Source organism: Pongo abelii, chromosome 16 (assembly GCF_028885655.2).
Source record: "Pongo abelii isolate AG06213 chromosome 16, NHGRI_mPonAbe1-v2.0_pri, whole genome shotgun sequence".
In the NCBI taxonomy this organism is placed as follows: Eukaryota; Metazoa; Chordata; class Mammalia; order Primates; family Hominidae; genus Pongo; species Pongo abelii.
In genome coordinates this window covers 76646911-76666044 of record NC_072001.2, presented here as the reverse complement: position 1 = coordinate 76666044, position 19134 = coordinate 76646911, and the positions used below count along the sequence as shown (strand labels likewise).

Below are 19134 nucleotides of genomic sequence, written 5' to 3'. Positions count from 1 at the left end.
AGGTCAATTTTAGCCCATATTTGTTTACTTTGATGAGATGGGCCTTTTCTTCAGAACTAAGACAAGCTCAAACTGAAGAGGAGAAATAGAAAATTGGGAAAATAGATCCCGTTTGTGTGACATTTTTAGACCCTTCCCACCACCTACAGGCACAGTTGCCTCTCACATGTCTGCTTTCTCTACTCCCTCTGATTGGAATGTCCTTTGAAGCCATCTCATACCTACCTCCTTGTCTACCTGGTCAACCATTGTTCACCCCTGAATAGTTAGCTCTAGGAACATCTCCTTGACCACCTCCTCCTCTCCAATCTAGATAACTAATTCCTCCTGCTCGGTGTTATGTTTAAATGGTGTATGGTAGCCATTTCATATGTTTATCACATATAATGAAAATTTATTTTCTCACATAATTGTCTTTTTGCCTAAAAGAGAAATTGTTGAGAGCAAGGGGAGGGACTTATTTATCTCTATAGCTCCCTACACCCAGGATAGTCCTTGGAATGGAGTAGATGCTCAATACATGCTTGCTGAATGAATGAATATAAAGTGAGTAACTATTCCAAAATAGCAGAAGATCCCCAAACTTTTTAGCTTAGGCTTTGAAATGTAATTTTCTTCCTGTAGACCTCCTTTTCTCATCATGTTTGGTTCAGACTGAAGCTACTTATTTTCCTACTTCATAGCTTTTGCAATTTCTGTGAGCATATTCCAGCTGACTAATGGAAGTGAGGGAATCAAAAAATGTTCACTAATGTGATACCTGTAGATAATTAAGAACCAATGTAAACCTTTTCAAAGTGGTTTTTATGTGATTGCTTTGCCCAAACAAGGTCACAGTACTCACATTGGATAAAATGTGAAACTGAAATTTCTTTACCATCCCTAGTTTCTCAGTGCTTTCTCCTCCTTTTCTACCTTTCTGCCATTTCTAGGTCTGTCAGATATACATTATGCAAAATGCCAAGATGTCTCTGCAAGAAACATTTTTTAATGCAAAGTAAAACTTCTCAATGCCTGTTAGCTCAAAAAGAGTTATTCTTTATACCATGTATAAAAATAAATTCCAGATGTATTAAAGCCCTAAACATAAACCGAAATGTAAAATTATGAAAGAAGTAAATATTATCATAAAGTAACATAAAAAGAAGATTTTTTAAAACAAGACATAAAAAATTACAAATAATAAAGGGAAAAATATATTTGATTACATTAAAAGTAAAAACTAAGTATCATAGGCAAAATTTGAAGACAAGTAAAACATTCAGAGAAAATATTCACAACCTAGTTAACAGACAAAGGATTTGTATCTAGAATGTATGAAGAAGTTCCATAAATCAATAACAAAAAGACAAAGAAACCCAATAGAAAATGGGCAAAAGATGTGAATAAGCAAAATACATAAAAGGAAAACAAAATGAGCAATGAACTTATGAAGAGATGCTCAACTTCGTTAGTGGTCAAGGAGATACATATTAAAAACAATAATGAGGCTGTATGTTACTGGCAAAAATTAAAACCAGACAACATTAATATTGAAGAGAATGTGGGAAAATGGGAATTTTCAGCAGTGTGGACAACAATGTAAATTAGTTCCACCATATGGGAAAGTAACTTGGCAATTTCTAATAAAATTGAAAATGCACACGTCATGTAACTCAGCAGTTCTACTTTTAGATTTACACCTTAGAGAATAACTCACACATGGTCACAAAGAAACATAAAAACATAAAGCAGGATTTATTTGTAATAGTGAAAAATTTGGGAACATTTTTTGTCTTAGCTTAGATTCCCTACAAAAGCAGAGGTCAAGACAGGATCTTGTGTGCAAATAGTTTATTTGGGAAAGTGGTCTGAGGAAATAGAAGTGGGGGGACTAAAGAGTGAAAGAGAGGGCCGGGCGTGGTGGCTCATGCCTGTAATCCCTGAACTTTGGGAGGCTGAGGTGGGTGGATCACTTGAGGTCAGGTGTTCGAGACCAGCCTGGTCAACATAGTGAAACCCTGTCTCTACTAAATATACAAAAATTAGCTGGGTATTGTGGCATACACCTGTAGTCCCAGCTACTTGGGAGGCTGAGGCAGGAGAATTGCTTGAACCCGGGAGGCAGGGATTGCAGTGAGCTGAGATCGCACCACTGCACTCCAGCCTGGGCGACAGAGCCAGACATGATCTGAAAAAAAAAAAAAAAAAAGAAAAAAAAAATTGAAATGAAAGAGAGAAAGAGGAAAGCTAATCCAAGGATGTGTATTTAGCTGGTCACATTGTAGGCAACTGTAGTGAGGGTCAATCCCACCACAGATTCCTTTGGGAACCACAGGAACTGTTCTAAGTGATTCACAAATATGAATGAATCTAATCTTCAAAACAACTCCATTAAGTGCAGTTAGTCCCACTTTATCTACAAGAAACCCAGGCACAGAGAAGTAAAGCAATGTGCCCAAGTTGCACAGTTAGTAAGTGGCAAAGAATTTGAATGCAGGTAGGGAATTTTAGAGCCCTCAAATATGACCACCAAGCCAGAGATGTTGCTGTAGTAGTTGGCTAAAGGACAGATCATAAAAGACGTTGTATGCCTTGCTAAGGAGTCTACATAATCCAAAAGAGCAGTTCTACATTTATCTGCTTTACGTATTGCACTTGTGTTTGAAGACTTCATTTAGATTCAAGGTTCTGCTTCTAAAATTGCTATAGGCAATGACAATGACTGAGGAATTTTGAGCTAGAGGGAGGTGTGGTCTGATTTGCCTTATAGACAGATCATGCTGGTGGTCAGTGGTGTGGAGATTGATTTGGTAGTACCTGTGATCAGATATAGGGTTAGTGCAGTGGTCCAGATGAGAGATGAAGAAGTTCGATATCGACCAATGTAGCAGTGTTGGAGAGCAGAAATGGGTGTGAGATATATTTACGAGGGGGAATCAACAGGACTGAAGAGACTGATTGAATGTGGGAGCTGATTGAGAAGAAAGGGTCCCAGATGACTTAGGGACTTGCATGCCTGTGCATACACAAGAGCACATCTCATACACACGTGCAGTCATAGTGTGGCACGCACACTCTATGCACAGAGATGCATTATTAACTCGAAACAGGAATATACATACTCGGATTCACAAATGCATTTCCAATATCACCCATGGCCACATCTGTAAAGCTCCTTTTCTCTTCTTTTTTATTTATTTTTAATTTTTTTATTTTTATTTATTTTTATTTTTAAATTATTTTTATTTTTCTGAGACATGCTCTCACTCCGTCGCCCAGGCTGAAGTGCAGTAGTGCAATCACAGCTCACTGCAGCTCGACCCTCCCAGCTCAAGCAATCCTCCCACCTCAGTCTCCTGAGTAGCTGGGACCACAGGTGTGTGCCACTGTGGCTGGCTAATTTTTGTATTTTTGTAGAGACAGGGTTTTGTCACGTTGCTCAGGCTGGTCTCAAACTCCTGGGCTCAAGGGATCCACCCACCTCGTCCTCCCAAAGTGCTGGGACTACAAGCATGAGCCACTGTGCCCAGCCTCCTTTTCTCTTCTTACTCTGTGCCAGAATCCTGTTCTGAAATAAGATGTTTTTCTATCTATCTATTACAAATAGATTTATTATAGATCTAAAAGATCTATTTATTATAGATATAGAAGGTTTGAAACTGTGTGGAGGCAGTTTAACTGTTACAATGACCTGGGCATGCTGTTGACCTTTAATGCTCAGGAACCAGAGTTGCTAAACATCGTATAATAAAAAAAACTGCCCTGCCCAAAATGTCAACAGCGTCACCTCTGAGAAATTCTGAAAGAAATTTGCGGTCAAAGAGCCCTAGATGTGAAACTCAGCTCCTCCCCATACCAGTCTGGGCAAGTTAGTTAACATCTTTAAGCCTAAGTTTGTTTACCTGTAAGGTGGGCATCTAACACCTGCCTCCTGGGGTTCTTGTGGGGATTCAGCAAGATAGCACAGTGGTTGACATATATGGAGTTCTTGGTAAGAATAGCTTCCTTTCCTTGTTTAGCATCACATTGCTTTTCTCAGCTTCCTTTTATGGGTCGTGAACCAGTATGCTGATTTCCAGGAAGCAAATGTTGCTCTTGCCCCTTTCAGAATCCTGGTCACATGGTAGGACTGTGCAGTCCACTTCAGGGGTAAGTGATTGACAGTAAAATGTCCCTTGAAATAACTCATGAACAGCTTGTGGAAGTTGAGCTGTCAGAAATCCCAGCTCAGGAAGAGCTGTTTCCAGCTCTAGAGGCTGTCAGCCCATTATATTTATAGAGACAGGGGCAGTGTGGATGAATGGATGGTTCAAGCCCAAAATGAGGGTGAAATTACGGAGAGGCCAGTGGCTGTTTCCTTACTTCAGAAATCAGAGAGCTAACCTCCCTACAAGGGCATTTGTAAGCCTCTCAGTTGTCTGAGGTTTTTTCAACCAGCCTCTTGAGATGGTAATAAAAGATACTTACCATTGATTAACTCCCTACTATGTGCTGCACCTGCATTAATGACTTATTTACACTACCTCTATGTGTTCATAACCAGTTTTGGAGGTAATTCTTGTATTACTCATTTTTGTAGATGTGAACATTGAAGCTTGGCCAGGTGGAGTAGACACAGCTGTAAATGATCGAGCTCATTTTGACATTGGTTGTCAATCGACCTCATTTTGACATTGGTTGTCTTGACTTCAATGCCGTATCTCTTCATTAAATGCAACAGAAGACTAGGGAGGCTTTTGCTGGATTTTATTTTTGTTCTCTTTAGCCCATGCTTCCGTTGGTGTTTGACAATGATAATCCTAATCTCCCTTGAAACTGTGTGTCTGGTGATGGGGATCCCTCTGTCTTGGCACAGTGTTGGACTGGGTGTGAGTGGGTGTCCAGCACTGGTGGCTGAAGGTAAACTGGACAGTTTTATGTCATACTCTGATCTGATGGTGACTGCTAAGTAATAATGACTGTGATTGTGGCTGAGGTCACCAACGCAGTGGAATGGCCAGTGACATCCTCTCCCCCATTGTTTGGGTGCCCACTCAGATTGATTGATAACTGTGCAATACTGCTCATTAAATATTTTTAATGTCACCCTTAATTGTAATGTCAGGTTAAAGCTGATTTCAGAATGCTAACCTCGTTCTATAGAGTCTATGTAAAAGGCTGGTAAAGGTGGTTTGTTACTTTTTCTGCATAAAGAACATTATTATTATGGTATTTATATTATATTTGTAATATAATAGTCTATTATAGTACATATATAAATATTATATTATGTATAGTATACTATAGTATGTATTATAGAAACTTATGATACATATTATGTACAAAATATAATATATATCACATATTATAATAAATATATATTTATATAACAAACTTATAACTTACATATTATATGTTTATATTATATAAACTTATGTAATACATGCTATAGTATATATATAAAATATTCTATAAAAGAGCATTTTTACACTTGTGGTTTTTGAATTTCCCAGAGAAATACAAATTTGGAATAGGCTTAAATACATGTATTTGTTAGCTGTCCAGCCAGCATTCATTCTCTTCTCTCCCCTTCCTAACAATGCCCAGACATTTTTTCAGGTATCTTCTCCACCTTGTAGCCTATCTGCTTAAGCTAAGATCGATCAGGATAATGTGATCAGAGGTGGAAATGTGATGCAATATGGTCAAAGAGACTTAAGCATCAGTTATCTGTGGCTTATGAGAAAGAAATTTCCTCTTCTTTTGAAAGCCGCCAGGAGAGGGGTCCTTTCCCTGGGACAGCATGGTGTGTGGGTGCACAGCCTGGGACTGCTACAGCTATTCTGGTACCATGAAGGGAGTCAGCCTTGGGGTAAAGCTGGAGCCAGAGATGGCAGGGCAGAAAGAGGGAAGGAAATGGATTCCTGATGACATCACTAGAACATCTGAACCAAATCAGCCCTGAAGCTTACCCCACCTCTGGCCTTTTCAGTTACATGAGCCAATAAATCCCCTTCATTTTTTAAGTCATTTCAAATTGGATTTTCCATTTCTTGCAACTGAAAGCATCCTAAGTGATACATTACTGAAACAGATTTTTTTAGAAAGGAAGAGAAAATGAAATTAATCACCCATAATTCTGCCAGGCAGTTTTATTAGTATTTAAAAATATTTTCTTAAAGCTTTTCCCTCCACTGTAATTATATATATATATATAAAATATACTATATATATAAAATATATAATTACTATATATATGTAATTGTTCACAGATGAGATAAGATGGATAAGATGGTCTATACAATTTTGTGTCCCCCTTCTCTCTAGCATTCTACCGTAAGCATTTCTCCTCACCATCAAGAATTCTTTGTTTCTCTTTTTTCCTGTGCGGTAAAAAAAACACACAACATTAAATTCACCATCTTAGCCATTATCAAGTGTCCACTTCAGTAGTGTTAAGTATATTCACATTCCTGTGGAACAGATCTCCAGAACTTTTCCATCTTGCAGAACGGAAACTCTGCAACTATTAACAACTTCTCTTTATCTCTCTCCCCCAAGCTCCCGGTTCTAAGCATCATTTTAACGGCTGCATTGTGTAACATTGTTTGGCTTTATCAAAAATCATTTCTCCTTTTATTGGGTGTTTTAAGTCATATAAATTTTTTTATTTTTTTCACGCACATTTGCTGAGCATTCCATGGGTATCACTTAGCCAGGGATAAATTTTACATTAATTTCTTACTTTGGGTTTCTGGACCATCAAGGAGTATAAATTCAAACAGCAAGCCTATGTCAAGTAAAGATCTATGGTTGCAAATTCTCAAAGGGGACACACACATACACACACACACACACACACACACACACACATTTGCCCAAGCAAAAAAAAAAAGATAAGCTTTCTTGATATCTCCCTTTGTGTGAGGTGGTTCAGGTGGACAATTTTTTTTCTAGCCTACGGTAGTATATACAGTTAAGGACACACACATACCCCACCAGCATTCATCATTACCATACACACTAATAGTATCCCATTGTAAACCTGTGATTCTCTACCTGAGGGCTTTTACGTGGTCCATGCCATGGGGTGAACCAGAAGTACTGGGGAGTGCAAATCCTGGGGAGTGATTCTTAGTCAGTGATGAATGGGAGGAGGAGGTGTCCATGGTGAAAATCTGCTCATCAGTACAGCCTCTCTTGACTTCCTTCTTCTACTTGTCTCTCTTCTCTAGCTTCATACCAGTGCTGTCTGAGAACACCTTCCAAATAAGCTCCTTGCATTCAAATCCTTTTCTCATCCTAAGAAGGGTGGTGCCAAAAGTGATCCTACAAAGCAGACCCTCAATATGGGGTTCTGAAATTGTATCATTTGCCAACCAGATATCAGTAAGAAGTGACTGGGGTGGCCCGGGCGCGGCTTACGCCTGTAATCCCAGCACTTTGGGAGGCCAAGGTGGGTGGATCACGAGGTCAGGAAATCAAGACCATCCTGGCTAACACGGTGAAACCCTATCTCTACTAAAAAATACAAAAAAATTAGCCTGGCATGGTGGCGGGCGCCTGTAGTCCCAGCTACTCCGGGTGCTGAGGCAGAAGAATTGCTCTAAACAGGGAGGTGGAGCTTGCAGTGAGCTGAGATTGCACCACCGCCCTCCAGCCTGGGCGACAGAGCGAGACTCCGTCTCAAAAAAAAAAAAAAAAAAAAAAAAAAGAAGCGACTGGGGTGGTAATATTAGCTCTCACGCTAGCTGCAATGAATAAAACTTGCCTATGGATTGGGACGGAATACAGGTGGAATGGAATGCAATGCTTATTCAATAGCTCTGGCACTTGAAAGATAAGGGGGCAATGGTAATTACAGAGAAGGCAGAATTGGTTGGCTATTGTTAACTGCCATAAAAACCCAGAGGGGGCCCAGTGCGGTGGCTCATGCCTGTAATCCCAGCACTTTGGGAGACTGAGGCAGGTGTGTCACTTGAGCTCAGGAGTTCGAGACCAGCCTGGGCAACATAGTGACAGCCCGTGTCTACAAAAAATAAAAAAGTTACCCAGTCATGGTGGCATTCACCTGTAGTCCCAGCTACTCAGGAGACTGAGGTGGAAGAATCACCTGCGCCCGGGAGGCAGAGGTTGCAGTGAGCAGAGATCTCAACACTTGCACTCCAGCCTGGGCAACAGAGCGAGACCCTGTCTCGAAATAAAATAAAAGCTCAGCAGGGGAAAAAAATACCAAGTTCATGTCAGCCTCCTGTTAAGTCTGGTTACAATGTGAAGACCACACAGCCTGGTGGCAATGTTAGTGAGCTGCGTCTCCTGCAGCTGAAAAACGATTGTACTAAAAATCAGGACGAGATTTGATTGCAAGGGTGGTGGAGTTACAGAGGAAGATGAATTAATAGCCCTAACAAGTCTCCTATGCCAAAATCACAGCACTGATAAGGTGAGGTCAGGACTCTGATACATGGGATATTTGGGTAGATGCCTTTAAGAATCTAGACCCTTCTGAGCCAGTAGGTGTGCCCTTCTACCTCCACTACCACTTGTTAGTAGGGCAACCTCCCATTGCCACCCTCCTTGCTTCTCTGTTTTCTTTCTTTCTTTCTTTCTTTTCTTTTCTTGTCTTTTTTTTTTTTTTTTTTTTTTTTTAGGCAGAGTCTCGCTCTGTTGCCTAGGCTGAGTGCAGTGGCATGATCTTGGCTAACCGTAACCTCCACCTCCCCCAGGTTCAAGTGATCCTCCTGCCTTAGCCTTCCGAGTAGCTGGGATTACAAGGGCATGCCACCACACCTGGTTAATTTTTGTATTTTTAGTAGAGACAGGGTTTCACTGTGTTGGCCAGGCTGGTCTCAAACTCCTGACCTCAAGTGATCACCCGCCTCAGCCTCCCAAAGTACTGTGATTACAGGCGTGAGTCACCACACCCGGCCACTTCTAGACTGATAAGTACGGTCAGGTCTCAGCGTGCTTTCAGTTGAAAAGTATGATTGTTGCCATTAAATAAAAGGGATTATTCACCAAAAGAGCTGTGGGAAAACATATGTGGGAATGGATTCCAAGATTGCTGGACTAATGAGGTTGAAAGATAAGGCTGGATATGGAAGATTTAATGATATGGAAACACACTTGTGGCTTTGGATTTAACATCCCAATGAGGATGCCTGGAGCTAATCCTAATATGGAATGGCTCCCTGAAGCTTGGAATCAGTGATAGTCTGTAGGAAAGAAAGGGGAGATGGCTTAGCAGAGTACTGAGGAGGAGGTCAAAAGTCTCAGAAAAGCCAAACACAGTGGCTCATGCCTGTAATCCCAGCACTTTGGGAGGCTGAGGTGGGAAGATCACTTGAGGCCAGGGGTTCAAGACCAGCCTGGGCAACATAGCAAGACCCCGACTCTTAAAAAAAAAATAGCTGGGCGAGGTGGCACGCACCTATAGTCCCAGCTGCTCTAGAGGTTGAGGCAAGAGGATCGCTTGAGCCCAGGAGTTCGAGGTTGCGGTGAGCTATAATTGTGCCACTGCACTCTTGTCAAAAAAAAAAAAGCCTCAGAAAAATGAGTGTGTTAGAACGCATTTATTATGCAATTTTAGAGAACACTCCAGCTGACTATATTCCCTGGAAAGGCCAAGAAGACACTTTCTTCATTAAAATAATAAGGAATAAGCTAGTGAGGGGTTCCGTGGTGGCTGTCCTGTGTGGGCCAGGGTTAAAGGTAAAAGATGTGCTACAGAACTGGAGTCCCTAATATCAATGAGATGATAGGATTCAGGAATAGCACAGGCCATGGGGCAGCACTTAACTGTCAAAGAAAATGTGGGTGTAATTACCATGATGAACAGCAAGGCCAGAAGAAAATCAAGAGTCCTAACCCACATGGCTTCAGAGCAATGGCTAATAAACAATGATGTTTCTAGGCACAAGATAAATGGAGGGCCAATGAGGATGTGGCTCAACTTACAAGATCAAAATAGATCAAGAGAGGGTGAGCAGAAGGTTGATTGCAATGGAAAAATATTATGATCTCTCACTGTTTTCCAGACATGAGCCAGTTTTTAGATCACTTGCTTGAAGGGGGCTGTACTCCCTTGAAGAAGGACCCTATAATGTCACATCAAGTGTATGCAAGTAGGTGTTCCCTCAACCCTTATCCCAAAGGGACCTATAGTCGTTTAGCACAGTAATCATGCACAGGGCTGTCCAGATCTTTTAAAGGCTATTGGATATAGAGCCTTTAAATGAGCTGACATTTGATACCACGAAGACCCAAAATGTCATCATGGTCCCTATACTTAGATTAGGGGTATATGCAGGCTGGGTATTACATGGAGTCCTGGTATAAGTCAATTTTCTCAGTCCTGATTGCATTATTGAGATAGATATACTTAGTAGTTGGTTCCCTGGCCTGTGGGGTAAGAGTCATTGTAGTACGAAAGGCCAGACAGAAGCCCCTTAAACTATTCCTCCTGCCAACCAAGATAGTAAACTAGAAGTAGTTGTACCGCATCCTGGGTGGAATAGCAGAGATTACCACCATTCTTTCTTAAGGACCTACAAATCAGATTGACCAAGACAAATGATGGTGGATTCCCATAAATTTAAGCAAGTGGTAGTCCCGATCCCAGCTACTATATGAAATTTGTTATCTTTACTGACTAGATCAACACAGTGTATGATACTGGGTCTGCATCTATTAAGCTGGTGAATGTGTTATTTTTAACCTCCATCAGGAAAGGAGGTTAGTAGTAGTTTGCATTTTACCTAACACACAGAGCTGTACACATTCACTGGTCTTGCCCAGAGCTTGATTAACTCTCCTGCTCCCCGTTACAATATAGTCCAAAGGGACCTTGATTATCTTGATATTCTGAAGAACTTCATTCTGGTTTACCATATTGATTAAATCACATTAGTCAGACTTGGTAAGGAGGAAGTGATAAGTATTCTGGAAGCCCCGGCAAGACACTTGAGGGCCAGAGGGTAACAGATAAATCCCATAAAAATTTAGGGATAATACCATACCAGTGAGGTTTTCAGGGTCCCAGTGGTCTGGGGTATGCTGGAATATCTTCAAGTAAAAGACAAATGATTGTACCTTGTACCTCCTAGCACTGAAAAAGTGGCAGAGTACTTGGAAGCTCTCTTTGAATTTTGGAAATAGCACATACCATGGTTGGGAATATTATTCAGTCCTGTTTATCAGATACATTGGAAGGCAGCTGATTTTGAATTGGGCCTAGGGTAAAAGTGGGCTCTTCAGCAGGTCCAGGCTTCAGCAAAAGCAGCCCTGCCATAGGGCAGAGGGTGGGGAGGTCATATAATCCAGCACAATGGGGCTATAGGTATCTGTGATAGATAAGGGTGCTATATGGCATTTCTGACAAATTATTTTAGGACAGTCATAGCACAAATCCCTAAGGTCCTAGAGAAAGGATTTGCTACCTGCAGCAGAGAGATAGCCATTATTTAAACATCAGTCCCTGGTAGACCAGAACCCTGGTTGAAACTGAGTGCATGACCATGGGGTGCTAGGTGACTGAGTGGAGCTAACCTTATAAGTTGGGTCCTGTCACATCCACCAAATCACAAATTTGAGAACACAGTAGCAATCCATCATATGGTGGAATTGGTATATTTGGGATTAGGCCCAAATAAAACTGGAGAACTCAAATAATTTACACTGTCAGGTATCCCAAATCCCCATGGCGCCTACCTCTGTTGTACCAATACCTTTGTCTCAGCTCAAACCTAAGGCCTCGTGGAGAGTTCCATACAATCAGCTACTGTGAGCAGGAAAAAACTGGGTCTGGTCCATGAATGGAATGCCTTGATTTGTTGCTGTGCGTCAAAAATGGTCTCCTGCCCCACTGCAACTCCACCCATGGCTGTGATCCTACTGGAAGGCAGAGCTCTATGAAGGATATCTGGCCATCAACTTTTGTGGAGGGAAAAGTGGCCTGGGATAAGTGTATTAATATTCCATTGTATGGCTATACTACCTTTTATTTATCTATTCATCAATTGATAGACACTTGGGTTGTTTATACCAAGATATGCGCTATTACACTTGTCCTTCGATATCCAAGGGGGATTGGTTCCAAGATACCCACCCGTACCAAAATCCACATGCTCAAGTCTCTGATATAAAATGACACAGTATTTGCATATAACCTGTGTACATCCTCCTGCATACTTTAAATCATCTGTAGATTACTTATATTACCTAATGCAATGTAAATGCTATGTAAATGGTAGTTTTGTGTTGTTTTTTATTTGTATTATTTTTATTGTTGTATTATTTTTTTAAATATATATTTCTTAAAAATATATATACATATATATTTTTTGAGATGGAGTCTCACTCTGTCACCAGGCTGGAGTGCAGTGGCACGATCTCAGCTCACTGCAAACTCCAACTCCCTGGTTCAAGGGATTCTCCTGCCTCAGCCTCCTGAGTAGGTGGGATTACAGGCACACGCCAGCATGCCCAGATAATTTTTTTGTTTTTAGTAGAGACGGGGTTTCACCACGTTGGCCAGGATGGTCTCGATCTCCTGACCTTGTGATCCACCCACCTCGGCCTCCCAAAGTGCTGGGATTACAGGCGTGAGTCACCATGCCCAGCCCCAAAAATACTTTTTTAATCAGCCACAGTTGGCTGAATCCAAGGATGTGGGACCTGTGGATATGGAGAACCAACTGTATAAATAATGCTGTTATAAATGTTTATGTACAAGTTTTTAATTCTCTTGTGTGGAATTGTTGGATCATATGATAATACTATGTTTAACTTTTTGGGCCAGGCACGGTGGCTCATGTCTATAATCCCAGCACTTTGGGAGACCAAGGTAGGTGGATTTCTTGAGCCCAAGAGTTCAAAACCAGCCTGGGCAACATGGTGAAACCCCGTCTCTACCAAAAATACAAAACTTAGCAAGGAATGGTGGCTCATGCGTGTAGCCCCTGTTGCTTGGGAGACTGATGTGGGAGGATCACTTGAACCTAGTGAGGTTAAGGCTGTAGTGACCCATGACCACACCACTGTGTTCCAGCCTGGGCAATAGTGCAAGACCCTGTCTCAAAAAAAAAAGAAAAAAAAACTCTTTGGAGTTAAAAAAATTTTTTTTGAGAGAGTCTCTTTCTGTCGCCCAGGCTGAAGTTCAATGGCAAGATCTTGGCTCACCGCAACTTCTGCATTCCAGATTCAAGCGATTATCCTGCCTCAGCCTCCGGAGTAACTGGGATTACAGATGCCTGCCACCACACTTGGCTAATTTTTGTATATTTAGTAGAGACAGGGTTTCACCATGTTGGCCAGGCTGGTCTCAAAACTCCTGACCTCAAGTGACCTGTCCGCCTCGGCCTCCCAAAGTGCTAGGATTACAGGCATGAGCCACCATACCTGGCCTGGAGTTTTTTTTTTTTTTTTTAAACAATTTTACATTATTACCAGTCATGTAGAAAGGTTTCAATTTCTTCACACCCTCACCAACATTGATTATTTTATGTTTTTTTTTAAATTATTACACCTATCCTAATGGGTGTAACATGGTATCTCATAGTGGTTTAGGTTTTAATTTTCCTGGTGGCCAGTGAAAGATTCACTTTTCTGTCTTGTAAGCTTAACCATGCACTTTATTTTTTAATTTTTATTTATTTGTTTTTTTGAGACAGGGTCTCAATCTTTTGCTCAGGCTGAAGTACAATGGTGCAAACAGGGCTTACTGCAGCCTCTACCTCCTGAGCTCAAGCAATCCTTCCACCTCAGCCTCTTGAGTAGCTGGAACTACAGGTGTGAGACACCATGCCTGGCTACTTTTCTTTAATATTTTTTGTACAGATGGGGTTTCACCATGTTTCCCAGGCTGATCTTGAACTCCTGGGCTCAAGTGATCTGCCTGCCCAGCCTCTCAAAGTGCTGGGATTACAGGTGTGAGCCACCACACCCAGCCAACCATGCATTAAAAAAAAAAAAAAAAAAAGCTGGTTATATTACTGTTTGTAATAGGCAGACCCAGAATACTTTCCCCACTACTTTCTCTGCAATCAAGGATTAATATTGAGTTTTTAAAAGATTAGAATTGGCCAGGTGTGGTGGCTCACACCTGTAATCCCAGCACTTTGGGAGGCCAAGGTGGGCAGATCACTTGAGGTCAGGAGTTCGAGACCAGCCTGGCCAACATGGTGAAACCCCGTCTGTACTAAAAATACAAAAATTAGCTGGGCCTGGTGGTGAGTGCCTGTAATCCCAGCTACTCAGGAGGCTGAGACATGAAAATATGAAAATCGCTTGAACTCGGGAAATGGAGGTTGCAGTGAGCTGAGATTGTGCCACTGCACTCCAGTCTGGGCGACAGAGCAAGACTCTGTCTCCAAAAAAAAAAAAAAAGATTAGAATTAAGCATAGAAATCCATGTCTAGAGGAAGCAGTATGTTTTAGATTAGCTTGGATTGGTATTAGAAAAACATTTCATATTAAAGTTTTTATCATATGGCATAACTGACATAGAAATTAGATGGCTATTAGCAAGTCAGAGAGTTTATTAAAGAGATGGGCCACCCAGTCCCTGCAGAAGGCTCATTATGGGGGCATATATTGGGGAGATATGGGAATTGCTCAAGCCTAGCTTCTCCTGTATTCAGAATCTTCTCATGCTCTGGGTTCAATATATCCTAGTCCCATAATTTAAAACATGGGATTAAAACTATATCCAAGTGGCCATTCAGCCCGCCCCACCGGGTTGTCAGTATGACAACACGGCTGCAAATCATTCATTCATTCATGTGTTCAAGCAATAGTTACCCAGCATCAAGAGCCTATCATTGAGAACAGTGGCCATAATTGCTGTAGGCACAGCATACATGATGGTCAACAAGGCAAAGTGGGTCTCTGTTCTCCCAAATCTTATAGCACTGTGTGGAACTGGATAGCCTCTGAGTGTTCCTGGACCTGCTACTCTCCTGTGTGCAGTTTCTACCCTCAGACAGGACAGCAGCTTCTTCAAGGCAGCCCCCATGGCAACTTTAGAATGCAATTAGAATGATCCAGATAGACTGTCAAGTGTGCACTTTCACAAAGAGACAATCTGGATTTAATTAGAAAGAGGATTCCATTAACCCATTATTTAATCAGCTGAAAGGCCCTCTAACCTGAAAATTTGGAATTGCAAATGAAGGCAGACACAGTCAGAGAGATTTTTAATATCTAAGGGTCCAAGGTCAGATTATAGCTCACTCCACATGCATGGTTAATACTCTCCAAGCCTTTTCTCAGTAATTACTGTAAAAAGGTTTGAGATACCTTAAGCATAATCATAGTTCCAGGAAAACACATTACACAGCATATTAATTACATTGGTTGCTAAAAATATGGGGGACCAGGGGGGACAACTGCATAAGGGTTGGGGCTGTGGGACAGCCAGGATGAAATAATGCACTTACTTCAACCTGTAAAAAATGCAAACCAGAACGTCTGGGAGAACCATCACCTGGAACCCAGATGGTCATGGGAGGAACACTGCTGATAGCCTGATGGTCAGAAGGGGATTTGGAAAAGTTGCAGAGCGTGGCACTCTGGCTGAGCCCATAGGGGAGGCATAGGCCTGCCCTGCAAGAGCCTCCACTGTGATGAGGAAGAGCCATGGGCCACAAGATAGTTTCACAAGTTTGATGACAGACCCTGCAGAATGCCATAACTGAAAGGGCAGTGAAACTAACTGATCAAACCCTATACTCCCACATGAATGATTTGCTGTGGTCAACTTGATCACCCTCCCCAGAACTGGCCTGAAGTTTCCCATCACCGCCCATGCTGGAACATCCTCCATTCTTTTTTCATGTATCAATTTCCATTTATCACTCAAGATTCAGTACAAATGTGACCTCTTGGACCAGTTAGCCCACATTGATCTCTCCCTTCCCCAACCATCAATGACTTACAAAGTCCATGGATTGGTCACAGACTTCCTCGGATAAGGAACCAGACCTTTATTCAGCTCCACCTCTCTGGGAGTATAGTGCCTGTGGCCACATGGTTCTTGCCCTCACAGAGCTCAAACTGTATATCTTTTAGGTAGTTCTCTTCTTGACTGAGAGGCAATAAAACACAAATCCCAAAGAGCTGGTCACATCAGCCAGGGCTTGTAGGTCCAGAAGGGCCAGCCAGGGAATGTGGAGCAGAACAGGGAATAAGAGTAATGCAAAGCCTGAGATGCACCCAAGCAGCTGTTGGAAGCTTCAGGGTTAACCCTCCAGTCCCAGCTCCTCACACTGCCTGGGTCATCAAGGTAGGGCTGGGACCCTGGGGAAAAAGGAGGCCAGGATTCAGGATGATCCAGGCCACCTGGGAAATTCTTCCCTCAATTATGTTGCTTAACTTTTTGTGAACTTAATTGCTGTTGTTTGGGTTGAGAGAAATGTAAAGTAGACCGGAAAGAGTCTTTACCTTGGAGGCAGGAGGCCTGGGTTCTATTTCTGGTTTTGATTCATTACCATTGATTGGCTTTGGACAAGTCATTAAAAGCTCTCAGATTCAATTGCCTCACCTGAAAATGGGGATAAAGGACATCTGATCCGCTTGATGGAGTGGACCTAAACCAGAGGGCCTCTTGAATGTATTTCCAGATCTAATATATATTATATTTCGTCTTTTTATTCTGCAATATTATACCCAGGAAAGTACATAAAACTGATGGTTCCAGATGAGTAGAGTTTAATCCTTCTTACTGACCACCTGGGTATCAGCACAGCTCAAGAAAGAGATGATGATGATGATGATGATTATTATTATTATTTTGAGATAGAGTCTTACTCTGTCACCCAGGCTGGAGTGCAGTGGCACGATCTTGGCTCACTGCAACCTTCTCCTCCTGGATTCAAGCTATTCTCCTGCCTCAGCCTGCCGAGTAGCTGAGACTACAGGCGTGTGCCACCATGCCCGGTTAATTTTTTTTTTTTTTATTATTTTTAGTAGAGATGGGATTTCACTGTGTTAGCCAGGATGGTCTTGAACTAATGACCTCTTGATCCACCCACCTTGGCCTCTCAGCCTCCCGGCTTCCCAAAGTGCTGGGATTACAGGTGTGAGCCACTGTGCCCGGCCAGAAAGAGATTATTTCTAGCACCACTGAAGCACCCCCAGGTGCCTCTTCCTAGTCACAGCCCTCTTCCTCCCCAAGAGGAATACACTATAATGAAAATAATAGCAGTCACATCCCACCTAAGTATGCAAGTCTAGGCTAGGCTAGGTAGTTTGGCTGCTGATTTCTTAAATATCATATAGATGGAATCATATAGTGTTAATTCTTTTGTATATGACTTCTTTGCTCAAAACTGTGTTTGTGAGATTTGTTTATGTTGCTGCATGTAGCTGGGTTCGTTTTTGTTGCCATATAATCTATTGTATGAATAAATAAACTATGGTTGATGGACATGTGGATTGTTTCTAGTTTGAGGCTATTGTGGACAATACTGCTATGAACATTCTTGCCCATGTACATTCTTTTACAGGAATTTCTGGGTTATGGTATGAATATGCATACCTTAAACTTTAGTAACAAATGCCATTTTTCCAAGATGGTTATGTCAATTTACACTCCCATCAACAGTATAAGAGAGTTCCCCTTGCACCACACCCTAGCCAATGCCTAGTGCTGCCAGATGTTTAAGGAAAATTTTACCCATCGGATGGGTATGTAATAGAATCTTGTACTTTTCCTTAATTAATAAAATTGAACCACTTTCCTTAAATGTATTCACCATTTGGACTTCCCTTTTTGTGATGTGTCTGTTCAAGTACTTAACCATTAATTAAATTACGTTGTCTTTTTCTTATTGATTTCTAGGTGCTCTTTCTTGTCGGTTATATGTGTGGAACACAGCTTGCCTCATTCCACGGCTTATCTTTTTACTCTCTTACTGGTATCTTTTGAACAAAGGTCTTAATTAAAAACAAAGGTCTTAATGTAGAACAGTCTTCTTTTTTATGGTTGGTACTGTTGTGCATCTTATCAAATCTTTACCTATCCTAAGGTCATGAAAACATTCCCCTATCTTCCCTTATACATTTCTTACTATTCTGTCTTTAACTTTGAGGACTCCAATCTATTGAGAATTTTCCAATCCATCTGAAATTTGATTTTTGTTGATGGTGTGAGAATAAGAGTCATTTTTTTCCACATTGATAACCTCTTATTAGAAAGACAATCTTTTCCCAGTGTACAGCATTGTTTTTCTGTCATATATAGAGTGTCTATCTATGCACAATTTATTTCTAGATTCTCTATTCTATTCCATCAGTTCACTGGTTTGATTTTTTATCTTTGTACCAATACCACACTGATTTAGTTACTCTACTTCATAGTAAATCCTGATATCTGCTAAAACAGGTCCTCTTACCTCTTCTTTTACCTTGGATAAGCTTTACCTTTTACTTTTCCATATAAATTTTAGAATCAGCTCATTTGTTTCCTAAAAGAATCTTGTGATTTTAATTGAGACTGTATTGAGTCTATTGATCAATTTAGAGAAATTTTACGTATTTACAATATTGGCTTCTGATCCACGAACATGGTATATCATTTTTTTTTGGCCTTCTTTAAATCTCTCCAATTTTATAGTTACCTTTATTGAGATCTTGAAATCAGACCATCCACAGCAGCCACTGCCCCTCAGGACCTTCTCAGTGCTTCTCTCTGGTGCCACCATTCATCCAGATCTCCCTGTCCACAATTCCACTTTCTCTTCAAGCCTACACCGATTCAAGAGGACAGAGACCTCCACTTTTACCTTCCTAAGCCTGTTCACCATTTCTTTTTTAAGCTATCTGAAAAGTTACTTCTCACCTCTATAACAACCTAACAGTGAACACAGCTCCCTGTTAGCCCTGATGCTCCCTGCTGGTGCCACATAAATTGCTGGCAAGTGGCCTTCATGAGTTGGTGGTTCTTGCTGTGGAACCTTCCCTTGAGTCCTCTCTTCTCACAATAGCCTGTACATCCCCATGGTAATGCTTCAGCTCTAGAATGTTCCTAACATGTTAAGGTAGGTTTCGCAATCTCTAGGTTTAATGGTATCAAAAACTCTATACTTCCCCAAGTCTACACTCCTTGTCCAAGATCAGGGGACATCTGTAACAGGCATTGAGGCCAAGGAGACTCTGATGGACACTGAGGAAAAG

General features: G+C 41.4%; 1 protein-coding gene across 1 annotated transcript in view; it reads right to left on the bottom strand.

The window, feature by feature from the left end:
* Window positions 1-18925, bottom strand: part of REC114 (REC114 meiotic recombination protein) — a 137572-nt gene extending 118647 nt beyond the window's left edge. The window contains exons 1-2 of the mRNA XM_054531655.1: window positions 18800-18925; window positions 18579-18705 (exon numbers count right to left, since the gene is read on the bottom strand). Of these exons, the coding sequence (XP_054387630.1) occupies window positions 18579-18662 (84 nt within the window). The 5' untranslated portion in view covers window positions 18663-18705; window positions 18800-18925. The remainder of the gene's footprint in view (window positions 1-18578; window positions 18706-18799) is intronic.
* Between the last annotated feature and the right edge of the window lie 209 nt (window positions 18926-19134).